This window comes from Lygodium microphyllum, chromosome 29 (genome assembly GCF_053477565.2).
Source record: "Lygodium microphyllum isolate KBCC chromosome 29, Lygodium_microphyllum_v1.1.10, whole genome shotgun sequence".
Taxonomy (NCBI): Eukaryota; Viridiplantae; Streptophyta; class Polypodiopsida; order Schizaeales; family Lygodiaceae; genus Lygodium; species Lygodium microphyllum.
In genome coordinates this window covers 58614580-58639928 of record NC_141163.1, presented here as the reverse complement: position 1 = coordinate 58639928, position 25349 = coordinate 58614580, and the positions used below count along the sequence as shown (strand labels likewise).

General features: G+C 43.0%; 1 protein-coding gene across 4 annotated transcripts in view; it reads right to left on the bottom strand.

The window, feature by feature from the left end:
* The window catches only part of LOC148010678 (uncharacterized), a 304057-nt gene that overhangs the window by 196993 nt on the left and 81715 nt on the right, over window positions 1-25349 (bottom strand). For all 4 annotated transcript variants that reach the window (XM_087672005.1, XM_087672007.1, XM_087672006.1 and 1 more), the window contains exon 4: window positions 24331-24411. In XM_087672005.1, coding sequence (XP_087528131.1) covers window positions 24331-24411 — 81 coding nt within the window. The remainder of the gene's footprint in view (window positions 1-24330; window positions 24412-25349) is intronic.

Below are 25349 nucleotides of genomic sequence, written 5' to 3'. Positions count from 1 at the left end.
AGCAGCCAAGCAACACTTCATGCTTCACGTCCTTATAGATATCTATGAGACTTCTTAGCCAAAGAGTAGAAAATCAGCAGGCCAACAGCCCCTGATCCAAATTGATCAACAGTTTCTTAGAACTCTACTTATGCTGCCTGTTGTCTCTTAGCTAGCTTGGGCATATAAAGGCAGAAAATTTTTGTGCAAAGTCCCTTATACATGTGGGATCTTAGGCATGTAACATAAATGCATACTTGAGCAACTGTCACAAATAATACATGGCACCTTGCAATATGAGCATCCTAAGTCCTTCCATGTATGCTGTCTGAGTACATATGAGCTTGCCTTGATAGTAGAGGTACGAGGAGTCATAAATGACCACTTCAGCATGCTTGTATGGAATGAGAATAGTCACCTTGACATGTAAAAGTGAGACAATTACTAACAATTTCCTTATAACACAGGTAATATGCCCACTCTTGATAGTGGGTAACACGGTATGTTTTTAAATGAGATTACTGATCAGCAATACTCCCATAAATGGCACTAGAAAAGGAACACAAGTGAGATTCAGATCATTTTTGCGAAGGGTATTTACCTCTGCTAGTTTTCTTCTGCACCTATTTCCACACCTATAAACTATAGACTTAAGTCCAGGTCCTCTAGCTTCTCATCTATACAAGACTAAATTTGCATAACAAAGTAGACTTCAAACCCAATTTTTCCTATTCCCAGCATGTGCCATGGTCTGAACCTCGAGATTTTCAATGCAAATACTTCAATTGTAGCCCACTTTCTGCCCTTCTCTTTTTGAATGCAAACATAGACTTTCCGGCACACCCAAGATTAACAAACTACTTTGATCCATCCTTGCATGATTGCTTTTGAAAGTAAATTGATTGGTCTCATCTAAAAGCTTATTTTCCTAGTGTTTTTGGGATGTAATATATATTTTCCCAATGCGTCTCCCACATTGAAGACCATTGAAATTGTACAGTGCAATAAAGAGGGAACTTTTACCTTCAAGTTTTCCCATTGTGAGAGCAAGTGTTGGCCATACTTTAGGTCAGGTTGGGCCATATTTCTCCCTCCAGTAGCAAGTCGGCCATTTTTATGCTTACAGCCTATTTTTAAGCATCACGTGCCCATACTTCATGAATCGTCATAACATACAGTATTTCCATGCCTGGAGTTCACAGTTTGGGTCATTCATCATTTCTTTCCATATTCATTCTTCATTCTCCCTCGTGCTGTTCAGCTTTCTTTGCACCTCTGTTTCAAGCACAAGGTCTATCTCACCATTGAAGCTTCCATGAAAGGTGTTTGCAAGCTAATCGTAGGATCATTGAAGTCTGGATCTATGTTTCTCACAACATAAGGCATCATAGCTGTGTGTTTGCTGGTGCAGTAGCATCCAATAGTTCCATCATCCTTGACAATCATTCATGGCAGTAGGAGGTTGTGTTTGCAGCAGATTTCAGACCTTCCCTCCTTATGGCATTTTAAGATAGCAGATGCTGCATTTTTGCTCTCATCAGCACATAACATTATCCTATCTCTGTTCCATGCAGTTTTCCACCAGCAGGTGGCTGTGTTTGTCAGCTAACAGCAGTGACTACATTAATCAGCACCAAGTGTCGCTATATTCAGCCTTGTCGTCAATAACACGCCTACATTTTGCAGCTTTTCCAGGCAATCCTCATCTCTCAGCACCTGGCAGCATCAATGGCAGCTGTGTTTTGCAGTTTAGACAGCCCAGTGACATCATGCTCCTGTGTTTTACTGGTACAGTCTAGACTCTTTGCCTTTCCAGATTTTCACTCTCTTTGCTATGCTTTAATCAATATGACTTCCCTGTTTGTGTCTAATATCAAGCTGACTGGAGATACTTATGATATTTGCAAATGGTAAATTTAACCTATACTAAAGATGCACTCATACTAGGAGTTCATCAGAAGTACCATCCGGCTCCCATGTAAGATGATCTTGTTGCAGTGCCAAAGTTTCTTGCTCCTGAGAAGGTGTCCTTACCTACCCTAATCTCAATGAAGATATTCCCCCCAACCACCAGATTGGTTGTTAGCCGAACCATTGTATTTATGATTAAGTCATTTCAGGGCCTTTTCTGTACTTTGTGTTTGTCAGGGATTTCTTTTGAGGTGCTATACGCAAACCACTCCCCCGCTATAGAAACTATCTACAAAGAGAACCCCCCCCCCCCCCCCCCCCCAAGATAAGCATGTCCTCTCTCCAATGGCGTGGCCTCTTCAACAGTGGCTGGGTCAATCTAGTGAAGTCCTGTAAATATCAATCTCCAAGACCATATAATAGCTACAGCAAATCTGACCTCAAAATCACTACCAAGCCCTGTAGTGCAGATGTGCCGAAAATTCAAGTGGAAGCTATGCTGCCATGGCCATTCATCAGCAAGAACAATGGTTTCTAGTCTCTGTTGCAATAACTTCTTCCACGGCTCCTAGCCACAAGAAGGCTCCTCATAATAATCTTCACCATCAATGAAGTCCCTTACAAGGCTCTTTTGTACTTCGGATTTTGCCTTTGAATACTTTGTCTTGAGAAGATTTCCAAAATACCCTATATAAGAGCAATATCAGCCCTCTAAAACATCACAAAACCTTTCCTTGATCTTCAGGTCAGCACACATCCAAGAAGACCATGTAACTGTCACAGATTCTTTAAGACAACAGTTCTGTACTAAGCTTGGCTTTAATATAAATTCTCTCCTCTTTGGGAAAAACAAGATGTTCACCCTAATAAATAAACACAATACCACCCAATCCCCTTGGATTTGTTTGAAGGATGGAGACACTTGAACAGACAACACTCATAGTTACTAGCTGAAGAACAGCTTGTGAAGTTCAAGTTGGAAGGACCTAAACTTATGGAGCAAAAACATTTATTTGTCTTAATAGGTCATCCAGAGGAATGTTGGTAAGTTCTTCCAGGCGATAACTATGCCATGTATGTTATGCAAAGTTGTAGGAGCCCTTTCATGCTTTCAAGCTTCCCATCACTGTACAATCAAAGTCACCAGACTTTCTGCTTTTCATATCATGTTACAAAAAGAGATTGCTACTTTTACCCCCTCAAAGTCAAAGGGGGATCTTTTCTCTTCCAAGGCCCATTATCAGGGATGTAGCAAGATCCCAATCCAAAGGGAATCCCCAAGCATGCACTTACTATGGTCAAAAATGCCACTATTATAGAGATTTCTATCAATAGTTGGATGAGGAGGATTTTGGCACCTCCAAGTCTTAGAGGGGAACGTATTATGGTAGAGGGGCTCATGGTGGACGGGGTGGTGGATGAGGCTAATCAAAGGCAGCTCTTCCAGTACAACCCGAGAGCATGTCATCTTCATATCATTAAGGGTGATTCTATTACTTCAGTTCCTCCTACAGCTACAATTTGCCACTCACGAGCCACTTCCACACCCATATTTCTCAGATGATTAGGTAATTGATAATGGTGCTACCGACAACATGTACATGCACTACTGATGGTTTGAGGAGATATATCCTTCTCATGGCAAGATAATGTGTGGAGATTCTGAGCAAATTCACTAGTTTGAGAGTGGGATATTCTAGTATAGGCTCATGATCATCATTCCTAGTGGTCAAGGCCTCCTGACAGCATTCTAGTGTCAAGTCTTAGATATTCTACTTTATTTAGAGTTACCCAAGCCGAAGCAGATCCATGTCGCACTTGGAATCAAAGAGAATGGGAAATGAGAGGGATGTGTCGCTCAACCTCTCTACTTGTAGGGCATAGTCCCATTTCGGTCCCCTAAAACTGCATGAATCGGGGTTCTAACCTTACAATTTGTAAGGGTTAGATGTCAATAACCTTACAATTTCTAAGGGTCGTCGGACATCGGTAACCTTACAATCTCTAACCTTATATATCGACGTGGTATGCTCGAGTCACGTGGTATACCTGAGTAGGACTTGGAGGCAGGGGATTTACAGCTAGAATCCCCTTGGTACCCGAGTGTCCTCCTACGCACAAGTCTATGTGTCCCTAAGTTGCCATTCAATTATTTTCCATGCATCAGCTTTTCCTCAAAAGGCTCTCTATGTTCCCCTAAGTTGCCATTGAATTATTCTCCATTCATCAATTTGCCTCCAAAAGGCGTTCTACTTTGATCAAGACACAATTGAGACTATAGATGTGCGTTCAGGTGTGTAGTGACCACTTTGGAGGTGAAGAAGGGGGGGCTTTACCGGCTTACCTCTCACATCTCTCAAGTGGATAAGGAAGATTCAGCTTTCAGTAGATTGTTGGCCCATGGCCACTTCATCAAATATTTCCATGCTTTGGCATCAAAAGTATGGTCACCTTTCATTTAGCAGGGTTGGTCTTCCGTATTCTCATACTATTGTCATACTCTCTCTCTCTTTTTTCCATGAAGATAATTGAATTAAGTAGTAAATATTTACATCAGACCATCACGTCAGCATAGAACTAACAGACATAAACTCTCTCTCTCTCTGGAGATATTTACATGAGGCCTACATGCTATCAGAACAACCTGAACGGCCTATTACATGAGTAGCACTAATAAATCACACAGAAAGAACAACTGGAGTAGAGCGAACAAGACCCAACCAGGAAGCAGCAATATCCGGAAGAACCAGGTCAGTTGACATCATAGAATAGATTTTCCATAGCACTGATCCACGCACACAGGCCACATGCCCATGGATGCCCGATGCTGAATCAAAAATAAAGACATTCCGAGTACTCCATATATGCCATAGGGCTGTCCATCTAAGGAAATGGAAAAGGCAAGAACAATTTGAATGCAAAGAAGACATAGAGGACATATTTCCCATAATCCACGAACAAGCAGTGCTAAGTCACCAAGGACCACACTCAAAAAATGAAACTCCAGATCTGTCGCACAACAAGGCAAGAGACACAGAGGTGAAGCAATGTCTCATCACATGTAGTGCAGAAATCACAACGACCTGCAGAGATCTTTCGGGCACGGAACACATCTCCCGTTGGAAGACCCCCAATGTGCAACCTCCACATGAACACTTTACCTTTATACGGAACCTTAGACTTCCAAAGCTGGATAAATCTTTTCCACCAGTTCTTTTTGCTATCCCAAAGATGCCATAATTTATTAACTTTTCCAGTGACCCATCTCTTGGCTTCCACCATCTGATGATATATTTGATTAGCTAACCTTTTCTCAAAATCATCAAGAAGCACAAACATCCAGTCACGCCATGGATACAATGGCTCTAACGCAAGAAAAGGAGAGAACCTCTAAAGATTGTCCTGTATGGACGACCAAATGTCACTATAACCACAAGGCACCCTAAAGTATTGACGAATACGCCTAAAAGAATAAAGACGGGACTGCCCAAGAATAACACCATCAAGGATTGTCTTCAACCCCAACTTGTCTCACTGCAAATCTTTTTGTGGCCAACCCAACAACCTTGAGGAATCCAATATTTCTCCTTGCAGCGAATTTTCCTCCTTATGAATATCAAGAGGGTGCCAAACTGCAAACGTAGCATCTCCTGCCAGGATGCAATCAAATGAGAAAGGAGAAAAGACTAGGAGACCTTAATAGGCCTCATGGAATTAAGCACATGCCACCAGGAAGCATGAATAACCGTGCTATCATAAGAGATGTTTGTCTTTTCTATGAAGAATTTAGCAATATTTGACCAAGGATGACTCTGAATACATAGACTCTGCAAAAGGGATAGCCTCAAAGTGGCCATATGCAAATTAACATCCAACAAATTTGCGCCCCCCCATCCTTTTCGGAGTAGTCACATGCTGCCACGAAATCCAACCTGACCCAAACGATTACCTCTCTTTTTCCACAGCATGAATCTGATAGGCTGAACCAAATCAAAAAGGGACTTCTTAGTCCAAGGAAGCAATGGCAAAAAGAACAAAATCATACCGATCATAATGCATTGAGCCACTATTAGTTTCACATGTAGAGGCCAGCTCTGAGATTTCCACTACATGAACCTATCATGAATCCAGGAGGCCATCCAACCCAGCAAGGCACGAGGAGCTACCTCCACACCAATAGGATATCCCCAGTGTCTGGTTATATTGCCCCTTGGGATTACAATTCCATTCCAACCCAAGGCCTACATATCATTCTCCGTATAGGAGAGAAGGGTAGATTTCTGAGTATTAATATGAAGACCCAATGCCAAAGCAAAAAGATTCCTTGCCACCATTGCCCAATTAACATTAGTGCAATTAGCCTTGAGGAACATAAAAGAATCATCTGCCAAAGATTGACCCACAAGCTGGTCACCCCAGGGAAGAGATAAGCCAACTATCTCACCTTGAGCTGCCAACTTATCCAATAATGAGAGCATCCAATGAGTTACCAAAGCAAACAGCAAAGGGCTGAGAGGACAGCCTTGCCGAAGAGACCAAGATAAGGCAATTTCCTCTATAATCCTTCCATTAAGAGTAATATGACCCACAGTACCCTAACTAATGGTATCAACTGGAGAAATCATACGGGGACCGAAACCCATTGTAGACATTAATTTTCGCAAAAATGACCAGCTAACATGATCAAATGCCTTCTCAATATTCAACTAAAGCATAACAACCTGCTGGCTAGAAGCTTTGGCGTAATCAATTCCCAGTTGAACATTCAAAATGTTGTGCATTATATTCCGACCTTTAATGAAACCATATTGATGTGGATGAACAAGGTGCAGAAATACTTTCTGCAATCTATTGGCAATAATTTTGGAAAAGATTTTATATAACGACCCCATAACAAAAATGGATCTCCATTCTTTCAAAGAGGTTGAAGAGGGAACCTTGGGCAACAACCTAATGACAGCAATCTTCCAATCTAAAGGCATCATACCACAATTCCACATTGTTGACACAAGCGAGTTAATGGGTCTTAAGGAGTTCCACATGGGCTGAAAATAGCTCATTAGGAAGCCCATCCCAGCCAGAACTCTTCCTTCGAGGCAAGTGGAACAGCACTTCCTCCACTTCATCTTGTGAAATATCAACCTCCATTAAGTTCACCCATTCTAGTTTGACCTGATTACTAACAAGTTCACAAATATATGCTTGAGCAGAGAAAACAGCATCAGAAAGGTTCTCTTGCGGACCCACCAACAAGGACCTATAAAAGTCAATAGTCATCCGAATGATAGAGGCAGGATCAGTCACCATATCACCTTGCCCATCCTTTATGCTCACAATATTTTCCTGGGCATATTTATGATGCAAATGAGCAAAAAATTCATGTGTTTAAGAGTTATTATCATGTAAAGCTTCGGCTCTGGCCAATAGTTTGTATTTTTCATATTCCTCTTCCTGAAGAGATTGAACCCTGCCTTTCAACCATTCAATGCATGTGAGCAAGTCATCATTGGAATCCCCAATATGACACAGAGACAAGGAATAAGCCAATAAAGATTGAGCATGCTGCAATTCAGCTCGAAAAGAGAAAATATACTGAATACCATATTGTCGCGATAACGCTCGCGCATAGGACCCTCGAGCTAAAAGAAGCTATCAGTTGCTGAACACCTTCCAAAAACTGATTTTGCTGCAGAAAAGATTTATTAAACGGAAGAGGCAAACGAGCAAGGAGAGCCTTAAATGCATGAACAGGTCTATGGCTCATTTCCAAGACCAAAGGGTAATGATCTGACAAAACATGTTGTCTTTCCACCCACATATCAATGATTGCAGGAAGAAAAGAGTCACTCTGGAAAATGTACATCCTATACAATCCGGCTTGTGATGGATACATCCAGGACCATATGTCTTGTTTCAAAGATACCGCTACAAGAGCATCCCAAGCCTGTCGCTCAGGACCATCCATAATGGAATGCGGAGAGGTCGCTTGATTCCCAGAAACACACACATTAAAATCACCCATAACAAAGCCTTGACGAGCCATGGCAAGGCAGTGTAGGTCATCCCAAAGCTGACGGCGTTCCCTTGCAGTAGAAGGAGCATACACCCCTACAAACCACAAAACCTCTCCCTCATAAATTATTTCCAGAATCACAAATCGGCCACGAGGGTCCTGAGAAACCAACAATCATTTGCAAGGAGGATTTGACAACCAATATAACTCCCGATTTATGTGGAGCTCGACCACTAAAAAAAACCGCATAATCCTTGTGTACATAAGATCCAACCAAAGCATGTTGTTTATACTCCACAGCACAAAAAACATCCCAATTTCCAGCTAAGACAGCTTTCCATAACTGATAATGCTTGCCACCCGAAGAAATACCTTTCACATTCCACAAAGCAATTTTCATGATCAATCACAAATGAGAAAACTACTGAACCACCGCTTTCCCTTTCCCTTTTATATCAATAGCCTTGGCAGCCTAGAATCTCTCCATTTCACTTCGGATAACATCTACAAGATCTGCCCTCTGCAGACCTGCAATCGAAGCACGGGAAGGAAACTGCACTTGCTAAGAACTGAAAACATCCCGAGGAGGCACAAGCCTCCTATGCACTGTAAAGAAATACTCTAGCATAGAAACATAAACAAAAACCATACGACAAAGCATAGACTGATAAAAGAACATAGTTAGGGTTAGCATAACTCAGAGACAATGAACACAGTGAATGAATGAAGTGATATGACTATTGAATATACAATACTCATGTAGCAAACACACTATGCAATGAATGAATATTATACCTCGAACTCCTATATCTCAAGGATCAGGGCAGAGGTAATGAGCTAGAGAGTGTGTTGTACTCTGAGAACGGATCCTGAATCACAGCAAGGCAACCTCCGGATGTCGAATGCAACAGTGAGAAGCTGGATCTAATGCAGACAACAGTGAGGAGAGAGAAAGACTAAAAACATAGGCAGCATGTGAGAGAAATACTAAAAACGCAGGCAAGACAGCCTACAAGAGAGAGAAAGACTAAAAATGCAAACTGCAGGACTGTGATGACGTGGTAGGCTTTACGGCAATTGGTCTGCACAGGAACAGTAGTCGCCTGGCTGAAATCAGCTCCAAACTACGTGAAGAGGGTTGGAAAACAGGCACCAGCTGATGGAGACAGTAATGGGCAGCTTCCGCTGAGATGTCCTCCGCGAACGGGGTGTGGGCAGCAAGCTGAAACACTTGAAATCTGCAAAAACGAGATTGAAGGCTGAATGGAGGGCAGCATACGTATTTATATAAAGTTTGGGCCCTCCCAAGTGGGTTTGTGCTTATGGCACACAGAAACTCTCTAGGATCGGGTTTCTTTTAAATAAACAAGGTTTCTTCATTAATTAAGCATATTTTGGGGCTGTTTAAGTAAAGCTAATGCATTTTTAGCTAAACACTCCCTCTCAAGCCCAATAACGGTGCCACGAGAATAGAGGCCAGCCAAGCCCTTTCTTGGTTTATCTTTTACCCCAACGTATTCCATCCCAAAGCAGCCAGAGCATCGGACAAAGGGTGTGCGTCGGCTGCCTAATGGCCTACTAAGACTACAGAGGCGATGGGTATCTTACCAAGGGACCCCGGTGATCACCCCAGAGAGGACAGGGCATCTGACAAAGGGTGCACGTCGGCTGCCCAGTGACCTAGCAAGCCCTATAAAGACGGATGAAATCAGCTATGGACTTTATTTTTGTTTTTTTTTAAAGGGCTTTTTAGGTTTGATAGATTAAGCATTAAATGAGGGTTGCAAATCAAGTTTCATCCTATTGAGTATCCATACCCCAAACGGGAGAGTCATAAGGGATGGTGAGACCCAAGACCTTTACAAAACAAGCATACTATCCCTACCATTACTGGGTATTGATGACAAAGAAAATGGCTAAGGTGTGTGTATAGCAAATATGTCAAGCAAGCAAGACGAGCAAAGCAAGCTAGCAAGCTGGGAAAGACTTCCTTGGAGAGTGCCATGTGCAATGCCACGAATATGGTCGATCCTAGAGTCCACTCCAAACGACCGAAAAGGGATAAATGCGTACAAATGCATGTTTACATGAACAAAAAGCCAATGCATGGGGTAATGCAAAGGGAGATGCAAGATATCATGCTCATGCAATATGCTATGCAACGGTGCTACTAGGACAATGCCCTCGCAGGAGAATTGTTAACTTGTCCAAGTGCCCTTTTACAAGCATGTCATCCTAACAGTGCAGATAAAGTTACAAATGTCCATAATACAATACAAAAGAATAAATGAATGTAATGTCTAAAAAAAACTCTAAGCATCATCACTGTGACTATCAAGAGTAAAAGCCGCCCCCTCTCAAACTCGAAGAGAAAGCAAGAGGAAGCACCCTCTCCCCGTCAAGCTGAAGAAGTAGGGGAGGATGTACACAAGCCGATCTTGGATAGAAGGTACTGAAGAACTGGCCGGTTGACCGCTTTGGTCAAGATATCTGCAAAATTATCTAATGATGGCACAAACTCTAGGTGAATAGTACCTAGCTCTCAACCTGCTCTCTAGAAAAGTGAAAGTGGGCTTTCATATGACGTGTCCCTGGTGTGATGATCCGATTGCCTGCAAGGGCAATGGCACTTTGATTGTCGCAGTAGACAACTGTGGGAGAGTCATGTGAAAAGTGAAGCGCCACCAATAAACTCCTCAAATAGATGGCCTCGGTTGTGCCATCGAAGAGAGCATGGTACTCAGCCTCGGTCGTGGAAGCTGCCACTGTCTCTTGCTTACGCTTACGATTGGACCAAGAAATGGGATCCGTGCCCAAGGTAAAGAGATAGCCGCCATGGGAACGCCGGGTATCAGGATCTCCTGCCTAATCAGAATCAGTGTACCCCTGCAAACATAAATCAAACCATATGTCAAGCCATAAGAATAAGTACACCGCAAATAACGCAACACACGAAGACATGCAATCCAATGTGATATCCTAGGTGCTCTGAAATACTGACTGAGTATGCTAACTGAGTAAGCTAAATCTGGCCTAGTGTGAATTAACCAAAGAAGTTTTCCTACAACAGAACGATAGGTATGTTCATCGAAGGGTTGTCCTAGGATATCCTTCGACAAGTGGACAGTAGGATCTAGAGGCATGGTCACTAGCCGTGTCTGATCTGGAGTGTACTGTTCTGCGAGCTGAAGTGCGTACTTCTACTCTGACACAAAAATACAATCCCCAGAACGAACTATCTCCATCCCCAAGAAATAGGACGACAAACCAAGGTCTGTCATCTCAAATGTAGCTTTAAGCTTAGTCTTGATTTCCGCTATGCCAGTAGAATATGAGCCTGTGATGAGTAAGTCATCAACGTATAGCATGATATAGCTAAACCCCTCTGTAGTAGATCGAACATATAAGTTCGGGTCATAAGGGGTAGAATGGTAACCGTGAGTTTGCAAGAACTCACCCATCCTATGGAACCAAGACCACAGCGCTTGCTTTAGCCCATAAAGAGCTTTATGCAAGCGGAATACCTTATCCCTAGGGTTCCCTAAAGAAAAGCCCGGTGGCCGCTCCACATAGACTTCCTCCTCCAAGAAACCGTTCAGGAAGGCACTCTTGATATCCATCTGATGTATCGGCCAACTGTGGTGAGCGGCTAGCGCAAGTAGCAACCGAAAGGAAGTCAACCGCACAATTGGGATGAAGGTCTCTTCATAATCAATGCCATGCTTCTATCGAAACCCTTGCACGACAAGGCGCGTTGTACTTGTCTAAAGTCCAATCACCTTTTAGCTTGGTCCTAAAAATCCACTCTGCCCCGATGACTTTCTTGTGGCTTGGACGATCCACCAATGTCCAAGTCTCATTTCGGTTAATACTCTCTAGCTTCTTCCCCATGGCCTCTCGCCATTGAGGATGCTCAAGAGTCTCTTGCCATGTATCCGGCTCAGAATGCGCTATATAGTCAGTTGTAAACAACGACGCAAATGATGCCTAAGGAGCAAGCCGAGTAGATTTTCTAGGTCCCTCTCCAGAGTGGAATCCAGTGGTAGGATCCCCAAATCCTGCATGGTCTATGGGTACCGGCGAGGTAACAGGTCTCAAGGAGCGGGCTTGGGAGCGGAAGAATCTGCCAAAATACCAGAAGTGGGAAGAAGACCAGGCTCAGTAGGCACGATCTTTGACGATGTGGAAGAAGGAATCGGATCGGAGTCTTATGCAGAAGACTGCACGATATCCCTCTCGTCAAAGACGACATCCCACCTAACGATCACCTTGTTTGTTCGAGGATCAAATAAATGATAGGCTTTCGCTTTAGAGGAATATTCCACAAAAATAAGGAGATCAACTCGGGGAGTGAGCTTTTCTATCTTGTCATCAGGCGTGTATGTGTACGCACAACACCCGAAGACTCTGAAGTGGGAAATAATAGGCCAAGAGCCAAAAATTGCCTCATACGGGGTCTTCAGAGGAAGAGCCGCAGTCGGGCACCGGTTGAGGATGTAAACCGAAGTGTTAACAACCTCGACCCAAAGACGCTCAAGGAGCTCTGCTATGAGGAGCATAGAGTGTGTCATTTCCATGACTATCCAGTTCCTACACTCTTCAACTCCATTCTGAGAAGGGGAGTTGGTAGAGGTGAGCTGGCATGAGATGCCATGCTTCTATAGAAACTCGGAAAACTCGTGGGAGATAAACTCACCACCGCTATTACTCCTAATGCATCGACACAACGACCAGTCTGGTTATGAACCAGTAGTATCCAAGCAAAAAAATATGTGAAAGCATTTGACTTATCCTTGAGAAAGTACACCCACATGTATCATGAATGATCATCCACTATAAAAAAAGAAGTACAGTGCGTCATTCAAGGCGGCAATGGATATCGGCCCACAAAGATTAACATGAATCAATCTAAGAGAGGCGCCCCTATACAATGTGAGGTTTGCTGAGGAAATGGGGTATGGTGTTGCTTCCCAAGCTGACATACTTTACAGACATCTCGAGCTAGCTTCACACGTGGAAGGCCCTTAACCAGCTCACGGCATGACAACTCATAAAGAGAATCATAACCAAGATGCCCTAAGCGAAAATGCCAAAGGCGCTCATTGTTCGTAGACTCTCAAGATGTGGCTAAGGCCACAAAGCTATAGAATAAGGAGCCCACAGCTATCCGCTCGGTAAGAAAATATGTCATGTGGTATAGGCCATTAGGTTGTGCCTCGCTGCGAGCAATCACTAAAGCGGTCTGAGAGTCAAGGACCTCGACTGTGGTCGCTGTAAAGAAGACTATTCATCCCAACCGCCAAAGCTACTGAATAAATAACAAGTTCACCCCAAGCCGAGGGACATGATATACATTGTCCAACAAAGCTAGATCTGGACCCTTATCAGTGGCAAAACTGACACAACCTTGAGCCTGAATCTTGACCGAGGATTTGTTTCCTATGTGGACCCGTCCGGCTGCAGGGGCTCGAGAACAGAAAATGTCCGCTATAGGAGTCATATGATGTGTAGCTCCACTGTCCACAATCCAAACAGAAGCTGAAGTGCTCGGCTATGATAAGTGGGCCTCTGTGGGAAGCTCGTCAGGAGGCAACTTACAGATGTGGACGAGACTCCCATCAGATGTCTCTATGGACATGATGTAGGCCTTTGCAAACCAGTCAGACAAGCCCTTCGGAGTTCAGAAAGTTGTCGATTGTGATGGCTGAGCGGTGGTAGTATGAGTCTGACCTTTAAACTGCCCCTTGTCATCACCCTGCCTCCCTTGCTAGGGGTTGCCCGACTGAGGGATGGGGGACTGTGACTTAGATTTTGGCGATGTGTCTCTTGCCTTTGATCGACACTCGTCGTCAAAATGGTGAGCCTTTTGACAATGTTGACAATATCTATTCTTTTTAGGTACATTCTGCCACCCAGGTTTGAGAGATAGGGATGTTCCTTGTGATTCCCTGGATTGATTCTACTTTTGATTTTGATTTTGATTTTGATTTTGAGTAGAGGTTTAGTTTTGTTTTTTCTTTCCTTGTTGCCCTTTCTGAGAATGAGCAACAAGAGCTCCCTCTGAAGAGGAATTCATATGAAATTCATCAAACAACCGTGCGTAACGCAACACCTGACACTCAAATTCATAGAATGTAGACATGGTAGGCTTTGAAACTATACCTTCCACAAAATTGAAATATTTCCTAGGGAGTTTATTTAGGAACAATGTGACCTGGACTTGGGAGTCCTCATAGTGGAGAATTTAGTAAAAAGACACTGATACTTAGCTAACCTGACTTTCAAATCATCTTGGTCAGTGATTTTGAAAAGCTAGAGCTCATGGTCAAGATTGATATGATGGGTCCTATCCCGAGCCACATAGCAGTCAGTCAAGTATGCCCATCGCTCAGACGCTAAGTCAAAATGTTGAAGCTGAGAATGAAACTCAGGCAGTAAGCCCCACATCAGCTCACAATAGCTGAGGCATTCCTAGCCTTCCATGAGCGTACAACCTCGTATGGGACAAGTGCGGGATCAGATTGGGATTTCAACCCCTGCACAAGATCCCATAGGTTTTGGGAGTCAAAGACATGTCTCATCAAGTTCGACCAAGTGGTAAAGTTTGACCCATTAAAATGATCCTTATCATTAAATGCCATAGGTTCTGGGAGTCAAGGACATGTCTCATCAAGTTCAACCAATTGGTAACGTTTGACCCGTTAAAACGAGTCTTGTAATTAAATGTATGCTTGGCAGAAGATAAGCTAGAACCATGAGGTGTCGGGTAGGTGGGGTAAGATGGATGTGGGGGATAAGATGGTGGAGATGGATATGTCTGATAGTTAGGAGGGGGTAGAGGTTGGTAGGCAAAAGTAGATTGTGAGTGTCCAATGAGTGTCGATTCAGGTGGAGGCACTGGAACATGAATGTTTCCATAAGGTGTTGGTGTAGGTGGGGGCACTGGGACACGGAAACCCTATCCAAAGTGAGGTTGGGGCACAGCAATATGACTAGAAGGTTCACTAGGTAAACCTATGAAGGCAAATTGTGGAATCAACTGATCCACACTCGGGAGAGACTCGGGGGGATACCCAGGCTACGATGATCTCGAAAATGTGTGTGAAGTAGGTGAAACACCACCCGGCTAAGGGAAGGATGAGGTCCTAAAGGATGTGTCTATGTTTCCATAACCTCCACTGTGATGTGCGGTGCGACATGAGGTGTCTAAAATGGAAATGCAAATGGTATGAATGGAAGTGGAAAAGTAGCGGAAGAATGTGGTGGGATGGATGGGTTTTGAAAATGTGGTATGTGAGGTGCAGATGCATTTTGTTTATTTTTAACATTTAATGATTGAAAATGAAAGTGTGAAGATGATGATGTACCATGCAATGAAGAAAAAGAAACACCAAATTCATTTTGATTTTGTGAAGTAGACTAAAAAAAAGAAAGGTTAGAAGAAGAGGAACTTGGCTTTTTTTTATAATCCCCACGACGTGTGTTAACATACATGAATTGGTCCTCAAGAGGACCTTTTCTGTAGTCAACAGACTAGGCTCTTTCTTCCACATGATCTCTACTAGAATATTGCAAAGAAGAAGAGCTAAAAGAAGAAGGAACAAAAGACGAATCTAAAGTACCTTGCACCGAAGTGGACGGAAGAGGATAAAAGAAAGGAACATACTCTGGGTCTTGTTCTCCAAGAGGGGGGCCCATCCCCAATGGAGGTCTCGACCGCTCTACAACATCATCACATTCACGCGCAACATCTGAAAAGAAATTCATGCATACCTTCATTTAGAAGCTTTTCTTGAAGGACAATCCTTCGATCGAGCTCCTTAATCTTTTTTCGTCTATAAGCTATGATCAATTTGTATTCTTTAGAGATCAGCTTGCCTAGGTTTTCTTCCATGTGATCAGAAGTGTCTTCACCATGTCGGAACTTTGTGAAACAAGCTTATTGGCCCACTCTCGCTCAGTTCTTGACATAATTGATTCTGGAGACTAAATCGGTGTTGTTGTGTTCGAAGTCATTTGAACCTACTATTGTTCTTGCTTCTTGTGTAGAGCTTTTAGATCAAAGGCCTAGGTTTCTCAAAGAGTACCGGGCTCTGATACCATGTAAAGAAATACCCTAACACAGAAACATAAACAGAAACCGTATGACAAAGCACAGACTGATAAAAGAACACAATTAGGGTTAGGGTAACTCAGAGACAATGAACACAATGAATGAATGAAGTGATATGACTATTGAATATACGATGCTCATGCAGCAAACATACTATGCAGTGAATGAATATTGTGCCTCAAACTCCTGTATCTCAAGGATCAAGGTAGGAATGATGAGCTAGAGAGTGTGTCATACTCTGAACGGATCCCAAATCGCAACAAGGTAATCTCCGGATGTCGAACGCCAGAAAATGCAGTAGTGAGAAACTGGATCTGATACAAACAACACTGAGGAGAGAGAAAGACTAAAAACATAGACAACAGGTTAGAGAAAGACTAAAAACGCAGACTGCATGACTGTGATGACGTGTTAGGCTATACGGCAGCACGTCTGCATAGGAACAGCAGTCGCCTGACTAGAATCAGCTCCAAATTGCGTGAAGAGGATTGGAAATCAAGCGCTAACTAATGGAGACAGCAATAGATAGCTTCGGCTGAGATGTCTTCCTCGAACAGGGTGTGGGCAGCAAGCTAAAACACCTGAAATCTGCAAAGACAAGATTGAAGGTTGAATGGAGGGTAGCATATGTATTTATAGAAAGTTTGGGCCCTCCCAAGTGGATTTGTGTTATGGGACACAGAAACTCTCTAGGATCACGTTTCTTTTAAATAAACAAGGTTTCTTCATTAATTAAGCATGTTTTGGGCTATTTAAGTAAAGCTAATGCATTTTTAGCTCAACACGCGCATGGAAGCACAAAGCATAATCAGAAGTCCTTTTATCTTTACGAGAGGATGCGAAGATTGAGGTTTCATATAGAACCCCCTACCTCTGCATTGAAAGGTCTAAGTAATTGGGGGCGGCGAAGGATGGGGGCAGGAGTTGAGCAAGATTCCTGTTTCGCATTATGACGAACCACAGTGACCCAAGAATCCTCCTGAGGAGACAAATTCCGCCCATCCGCAAATGAAGCACGCTCCCCACCAACATGGAAAACATCCTTTTTGCCTTCATCACGACCATGTTGAGAGAGCTGCTCTAGATCAGCTACTGGCTTCTGAATCGTCTGCTAAGGGAGGGAGGTGGTCTTGCATTTCCATGTCTGGATCCATAGGGCATTGCACTGCCTCCATATTTTTGTCATAGTCTGAAATTAAATGGCCCAACTGGCCACATCTGAAACAGTGTCCTACAAAAGTACCCCATTTCAACTCATACACCAACATTTGTAACCTTGGAATTTTTGTTGGGCGAGGTTTCCTTGTATCCCAAAGTATACATGCCCTATTCTAATTGCAGGAAGCCAGCCAAGGTTCCACCAAAACCTGCCCAAGGGTTCTCAAAACCAGAGGGAGGAGTCTCCAGAGATGTGTAAGGAAATCAATCACCTCTATCCAAATTGGGCATGCCTGTCTCAGCACCTCCTAAAACTCAGCCATGGGCCTCCAAGGGACCACATGAACTAGCTGCCCATCCATAAACAAAGGAATGTGTTGCATAATAAGAGCATGTACTTCCGCGGAACAAAAAAGAACCTCAAAGAACCCCTTCAGACCATCATAAATCTCTTCAAGCAAGGGGGCCTGTATACACCCTAAAGCATCATCTGAGCACTATTCAAAACTGACAAGCATGGACTGCAACCAAGCACGAATTCTAGTGATCAAAGGAGTCCTTCCAATAAAATAAAATATGGCTGCCCTCTCATGGAAAGCAGCAATCTGCTGTAAGACCAGGTCAGTTCCCATGACTGCAACTACTTGATCCCCATCCAGTAAATAATGAGTTAGCTTTACCCTCATTACAGTGGACATAATCTGATATAAGATAATTGGCAGTGTCCAGCATGAACTAAAGAGACCCATCAAGTTGTGAGCATGAAACATGAACCTGTGCTGAGGCAAATTCAGGCCTAAGACCAGTTCTTCAACCAACATCCTACGACGTTTGCCCATCTCATCACTGTCCCCAGCAACGGCCCGAGTTCTTCAGCCAATGAATCACCATCCAAGTCTGCCAAGTCTTTGTCATTCCCTTGCCCAATCTGCTGATCGAGAAAGGCCATATCGATACCATTAGATTCCTGCAGATTTTCCATAGCAGAACCAGATTCTGATCACAAATGCCTTTCTGAACCCTGACTGGAGAAGTTAGAACTGAGCTGGGACTGCCTCTTTCAGTCACTACGTGGAAACTATCTGCGTAGATGCAGAAACAGTGGACAGTCTATTGCTGTCTTTCAGTCGGGCGCTGCAGAGAGGAAGGAAGAACAGGGGTGAGGTGGAAAGGAAGGATGACAGTTAATACTGCAGCCACAGGGGAAAGGACAGGGTGTGCAGGCAGGTCAGCAGGCATGACCCTGCCCTAAACTGAAAAGGAAAATGAAAAAACTCATACTCTCTCTCTCTCTCTTTTTTTCGTAAAAGGTAATTGTATTAATTACGAAAAAGGTACAAGTTTACACGATTACAAGATACACGATGGCTCTACCCCATCGTGTGTAAAGAACACACTGTCTCTCTACAAGAACCAGACGACCTAAGAGTTACAAAGTCATACTCTCTCTCTCTCTCTCTCTCTCTCTCTGTTCAGCACATGAAATCAGTCCGAGCACACGCTTCCACATTGGAGCATTTAGACATGGCACTGGAGCAGGTTTGGGGCTGGTCAAATGCAGACAGAATTGAAGTGGAGGATTTGGCATGATACAAAGGCTGTGTTTCGAGCATATCAGTGTGAGGGCCTATGCAAAACTTTGTTGGAGGGCAAGTAGCATAGAGATGCTTTTTCAAGAGAGGCCTCACACAATTCATCACACATTTTGGATCTTGTATATTTGGATCTATGTGGATCTATACCCTCTTAGGATGGATATATATTTTTCTTCTTCTTGTTTGATTACTTCATGTGTCTTGGGTCTATTTCTTGTCCAGAAGTCTAGAATCTACAAGTACTTTAAAGAGTAGGCATGAAGCATCAGCTTCATTGTGATAATGGAGAAGGGAGTTTACTTCATAAAAGTTACAGTAGATTTGCAAGGATAGAGGCATGAAGCATCAGCTTCATAGTCTTGGGCAACTAAATAGAATGAGAAATGGAAATGGAAAAAATTTGGAGTTTCAATAAGCTTCCGGTAACAATAGGGATGAGAAAGAATGCAGGAGTGTCGGTACGTGGAGTGCAAGGGGTTCCTTAGAGCAGTATACTTACTCTATAATCAGCCCAAATGCCTCTGTATTCCTTAAAATTTCCTCGAGCAGGTTGTAGGATGTCTCAGAATGGACTAGAGTATTGCTAGTACAAAGAGGACCAGAAGGGAAAAGTCAAGAGAAAAGAGAAGAGAGAAGATTGGGGAGGGGAAGGGAAGTCTGGAGGGAAGTTGGGGAGAAGTCTCCAGGGAACAAAGCCACAAGATAGAGAAGTACAAAGAGAGAAGTCTAGAGAAAAGAGGAAAAAGAGTGCTGCAATGCCAAATAGAGATCTGGGAACAAGATGTTTGGAGGAAAGAGGAAGGGACAGAGAAGTCTAAGGATGGGAAGTGAAGATAGAAAGACTAGAGGAAAGAGGACAAAAGAGGGCGAAAGAGGACGAAAGAAGAGAGAGAATGTTGCACAGGCAGAGAAGTCTAGAGAGAAGAGGGGAGAGACAAAGAAGTCTTAAGACAGGGACTAAAGAAAGAAGTCTTGGAGGAAAGAGAGAATGTTGTACAAGCAAAGAAGACTATAGAGAAGAGAGAAGAGAGAAGTTTGAAGACAAGTCCACAGGAAGAGAAGAAGTCTAGAGATAAGGAAGTCTAGGGAGAGAGGAGAGGGATGGTTGGAGTGAGGTGGTGAGATGAAGTGGAGTGGACAGTGAAGTATACAGGGGACGTAAAAGTTCTACATGCAATATTGGAGATACCCTAGGTGATGAAAGATATTCTCAAGATATGCAATCCCCAAAAATCTCTAGGATGGAGCAGCCCTTCTAGGTCTGGTCCAAACTCCACCTCAACTTTGCTTAGTCCAAAGCTGGAGTCTCAAGACAAAAAGTCTCCGATAACAATGAGGAATGCATTCATGTTGATGCTTCATCAAGAGTGCTTAGTCAAATAGTCTGCTTGAAAGGACTTCTTCATTGGCAGCTTGACATGACTCACTTGACGGATATTCTCCGTAGATAGGATTTGCTTTCTTGGCACACTGCAGTTTCTTCAAACCCCCCCCCCCCCCCCCCCCCCGCCCAAAAAAGCCCATCTGGCTCCTTTGTATTTTTGAGTGTGATGTCTCAAAGAGTATCTGTTCAGCCTATTGTATCTGGTTTATGCATAATGGCCTAGAGCCATCTTACATCTTGTAATCTTGTAATCCTATACTTATTCATAATGAATACAATTGCCTTTTACATGAGAGAGAGAGAGAGAGAGAGAGAGAGAGAGAGAGAGAGTGTGTGTGTGTGTGTGTGGAGTGTGTAGATATGTTGTGGATGAGAGTGTAGTGTGTGTCATCTGAGAGAGAAAGAAAGAAAGAGTATATTAGCATCTATAAAAGGCCAATGAGGCATATGAGACCAAAGCAATACATATAATGATGGTGTGTTTCTCATCTAGAACCAGAAAATATGAAAAGCATGCTTATAAGACTGAAAAGTGAAATAGTGTCCTATAAAAAGAAAACATGTCAATGATATAAAGTAAAAGTAGAAAAAAGAAACTCTCCATCAATGAGATGTTTGTCCTCTAGGGAGATATTGCATGGCTGAGGCGTCTCGGCATCTGTCTCCTGTGGCACTCAATGATGGCTCTAATTTGTTTGGGGTGTGGATGTCTAGGCCTTCGTCCAGGTGGACGTGGGTGCCTAGACCAGCTGAGTGCCACTACTCTATCCAAAGGGACACCTACAAAGGATAAGGCCCAACGATGATGTACTCTTATGGGTTGTGTGACAATAGTAGTTGTATGTGCCATACTTGCTCGTGTAGCAGTGAAAAAGTCAGTGACCGCTCTATGTCTATGTGAGTGGTGCTGAGGGAGCCTCCTACTCCATAGAATAGCTGCTCTATGCCTCTGTAGCTCCAAGAGGAAGAAACCCAAGCATCTTTGGTCCTCAAACTGCATGATTCGTCTCAAGGATCCAAAAGCCTCTCAAGACAGACAGTGGTATCTGCCTCATATATCATAATATACTATGCAACGACAGATGTAGTGTTCCTCTGTCTCTGGCTCTCTGTCACATAGTGGGCATGTGCATTCCTTTGTATGCCCTCCCATTTGACTATCTCAATCCTTAGGTGATGGGATGAGGTGTGGATTTGACCGATAACTATGTGCAATAGATGAGGCAACTATGTATCCATGTAATTGGGTTGGGTGATGAAATCATTCTTAGATACTTGAAGGAAGTGGGTCTGGCAGTGTGCCATGTTGAGCTAAAAAACCATTAGCATTACGTAAACAGCCCCAGAACTTGCTTAATTAATGAAGAAACCTTGTTTATTTAAAAGAAACGCGATCCTAGAGAGTTTTTGTGTCCCATAAGCACAAACCCACTTGGGAGGGCCCAAACTTTCTATAAATACATATGCTGCCCTCCATTCAGTCCACAATCTTATTTTTGCAGATTTCAGGTGTTTCAGCTTGCTACCCACACCCCATTCGCAGAGGACATCTCAGCCGAAGCTGTCCATTGCTGTCTACATCAGTTGGCGCTTGATTTCTAGCCCTGTTCTTGCAGTTTGGAGTTGATCCCAGCTAGGCAATCGATGTTCCTGCAAAGACCTATTGCCGTACATTCTGCCACGTCATCTGCAGCCTGCGTTTGGCAGTTTTCTCTCTCCTCCAGCTCTCACCTAGCTTCTGTAGGCTATCGCTAGGCTGTTCATGCGTTTGGCAGTTTTCTCTCTCCTGCAGGCTGTCCTACTTGCATTTTTAGTCTTTCTCTCTCCTGCAGGTTGTCTTGCCTACGTTTTTAGTCTTTCTCTCTCTTACAACCTACGTTTTTAGTCTTTCTCTGTCCTACAAGCTGTCTTGCCTGCACTTTTAGTCTTTCTCTCTCCTCACTACTGTCTGCATCAAATCCATCTTCTCACTGCTGCATTTATTGGTGTTCGACATCCGGAGGCTGCCTTCCTACATTCAGAGTACGACACACTCTTCAGCTCATTACCCTTGCCCTGATCCTTGAGATATAGGAGTTCAAGGTTCAGTATTAATTCACTGCATAGTGCGTTTGCTGCATGAGCATTGTATATTCAATAGTTATATCACTTTAGTTATTTTCTATGTTCATTGTCTCTGAGTTACCCTAACCCTAACTGTGTTCTTTTATCAGTTTGTGCTTTGTCGTACGATTGTTATTTGTATTTCTATGTTAGAGTATTTCTTTACATGCCATCCTTATGCCATGGGGGGAGAGGGGTTGAATCCAAGTCTTCTTTGTATCTAACCTCAATATGTCTACTCTGATCAAATGGTTCAGCTTTGATCAGCACTCCAAACTATAGTCAAAGGGGGGTAGTCTGTCAATCTGCAGCCCATGTAAACTCATCCATGTACTCATCTAAGCACACAAACAATGTATGTCACCATCTACTGCTAGCTGTCTAGAAGAGGCTAGGACTGGCCGTGGGTATCTATCTTGGGGAAGCTCGCATAGTCTATGTATGAAAGTCATTGCCTAGATTAAGGCCTCAACCACCATGGGTGATGCTCCCAACTCAGCTTTGATAATCTCATGTGGGGTTGAGCTCTTCGCTTGTATCATACATGAGATCATCATGACCAGTGGTCTTTCCATATGCTCCCACATGTCATGGTATTCCTTTTTTTTTCCATCTTGGTCTCCCAAAGGCTATCTCCTTGTGTGGAAGAGACTCCAACCTCAAATAGCTGCCCCATATAGGAGTGTGGGTGTAACGAAGATGTCAAAAAGCCATAGTTTGATGTGCGGTTCATGAAACTGTATGTGAGCACATTGCTTCTGCAATGCACATAAGGCTGCATATGCTTTTTCCAAACGAGCCTCTGATGTCTCTCTCCAAGAGAACTGTGGTCCCTTCGATGTGACCCCCAAATAAACATACTGCCTGACCATCTCCACTGGCTCTCCATTAAAAGTAAACTGGCCCTCAGCTCTCGTCACCCAATCAACACAAGGCCATAACATGGAGGCTATTGCTTTACTCTCAACTCTGGGTTCATCTGTTGGTCTAGCCAAAATTAGCCCACCATTGCAGGATCTTCAGAAGAAGGGGAGTGTGGAGCTTGCTATGATGCCACGCTTGCAGTCTTTTACCTTCACAAGCTTCTTCAGGAATTATGGCACTCCCAGGATCAGCCTACCACTATCTTCTCCAACATCCAAAGTGCCACTGCCCTAGTTTAGAACTTAGTCTTCCATTCAACGACCAAACACATAGGAGTTCATTACCATCTTATTCCTGGGCAGATCAAGTTGGCTACTGTTCAATTGGAGTTTGTTCCTTTTGAGGACAATGTTGCAGATGTCTTCACCAAGGCATTACCCATCAGCAGCCCTGGAAACCTCTTGTACTGAGTTGAGATTGGACCTCCATGATTGTATCATTTCTTTGGTCGAAGGAGGACCACATTTTGCCCCTCATTTCATTGTACATATTTGTGTATCCCTTAGCTCTTTTGGGTTCTTTTTTCCTGATATGCCAGTGAGAGAGGGTCTTGAGAGTCACCATCCAGCTACATTTCCAGGTACCCAAATTTTCCAATCAATGCCATGTCTACACACAGTTTATCACATGTTACTGTGACCATTTAGGTCAGACCACTTTTTATCAGGTCACTAGTACTAGATCGGCCATCTGTCTTCTTGCATATATATAGACTTCATTACATCACATTCAGAATTTCCAAGCCTAGGTTATTCATCATTCTCTACCATATGTGTTCTTCATTCTCATACAAGGTCTTCACCTTCCTTTGCACCTCTGTTTCCACCATCCCAGTGGTCATATAAAGTATTATCCGAAAAAGAAACCAAGTTCCTAGACATAGAGAACCTCAGAGGAGTGGGCACATCTTTTGCCCTCATTGGTTTTCAGTAATCACCTTTGCCAAATCAAATATACTGATTTTCCTCACTTCTTGATAAGAGCAAGCTTCTTTTTTCAAATACAACGGATATTCTTAATAAGTGTGTGATTTCTCCATACAATCTAGTATAATGAATCACGAAAAAGCACTTGATCCAAGGAAAATTAATGCAAAGCAACACAAAACACCAGCTTAAACTGCAATATGAGTTATTATTTGAATTTTCACCTGTTTTGATTGCACATTGCCACTTGTCAAAGGTAAAGCTTGCCCTTGAGTGCGAAGCAGTGATTCATAAGTGTGCAAGGTCTATCAATACATCCAAAAAACAGAGAAGCTTACTTTAGCATTCGATCTCACAACACTGTTTACATTACAAGTCCAATTTGCAAGTCTTTACAAGAATTCAATCTTGAAGTAGACTAAATTTTCAAATATAATCTGCTTAATCTTTTCAAGATTGAGATGTGCCAATCAACCAACACAATATGAATGCTAAGCTGAAACAATATAACATGCATGATGTGCAATGTCTCAACCTTACTGAAATTCAAGCTTATGCCATCATTATCTAAACCAAAATCTAAACTGAATGCAAAACCTCAACCTTAATCTTGAATGGAGCTCAAAACACTTGACCCCCATTTTTAGAATAGGAATTTCCAGTATTTGTACATCAAGAAAAATTATCTTCTCTTTCTCCTCATTTGGTGCACATCCCACAAACGCATAACTCACCATCCAAGCTAAACACCATGCCACCTAAACCCATGCGCACTGCTCTGTATGCCACAATGCCAATGAGGTAATGAGATTATTGTCATGGAATGTCAGAGGCTTGAAAGATGGATGTTTTGTAAAGGATCAAATCTACTTAGACAGGACCTCCATTACGCTTTTGTGTGAGGCTCAAATTAACTTCCTTATGCTTTACAAGCATCATCTTTCTGTGAGCCATATATCACATCACAAAATATCTAACTACAGCATATTTCTACCTCTTGGGCTCCCCCACGTCAGGCTGAAGTGTACATCTGTGTGGTAAATTCATGGGTCTCAGCTATACAAGAATGAGGTATGATTATTCCGAAATCTCTTTGGGTTTCTGTCACGATAGAGGATCAGTTGATGGGCTTGTTTTGTGGTGATCTATGCCCCCAACAGACAGAGAAGATTTATCAATATAGATTAGCTTAATAATTGTGGCTATTGAGTGATCTTTAGTGATCACATATGTGATTTGCAAG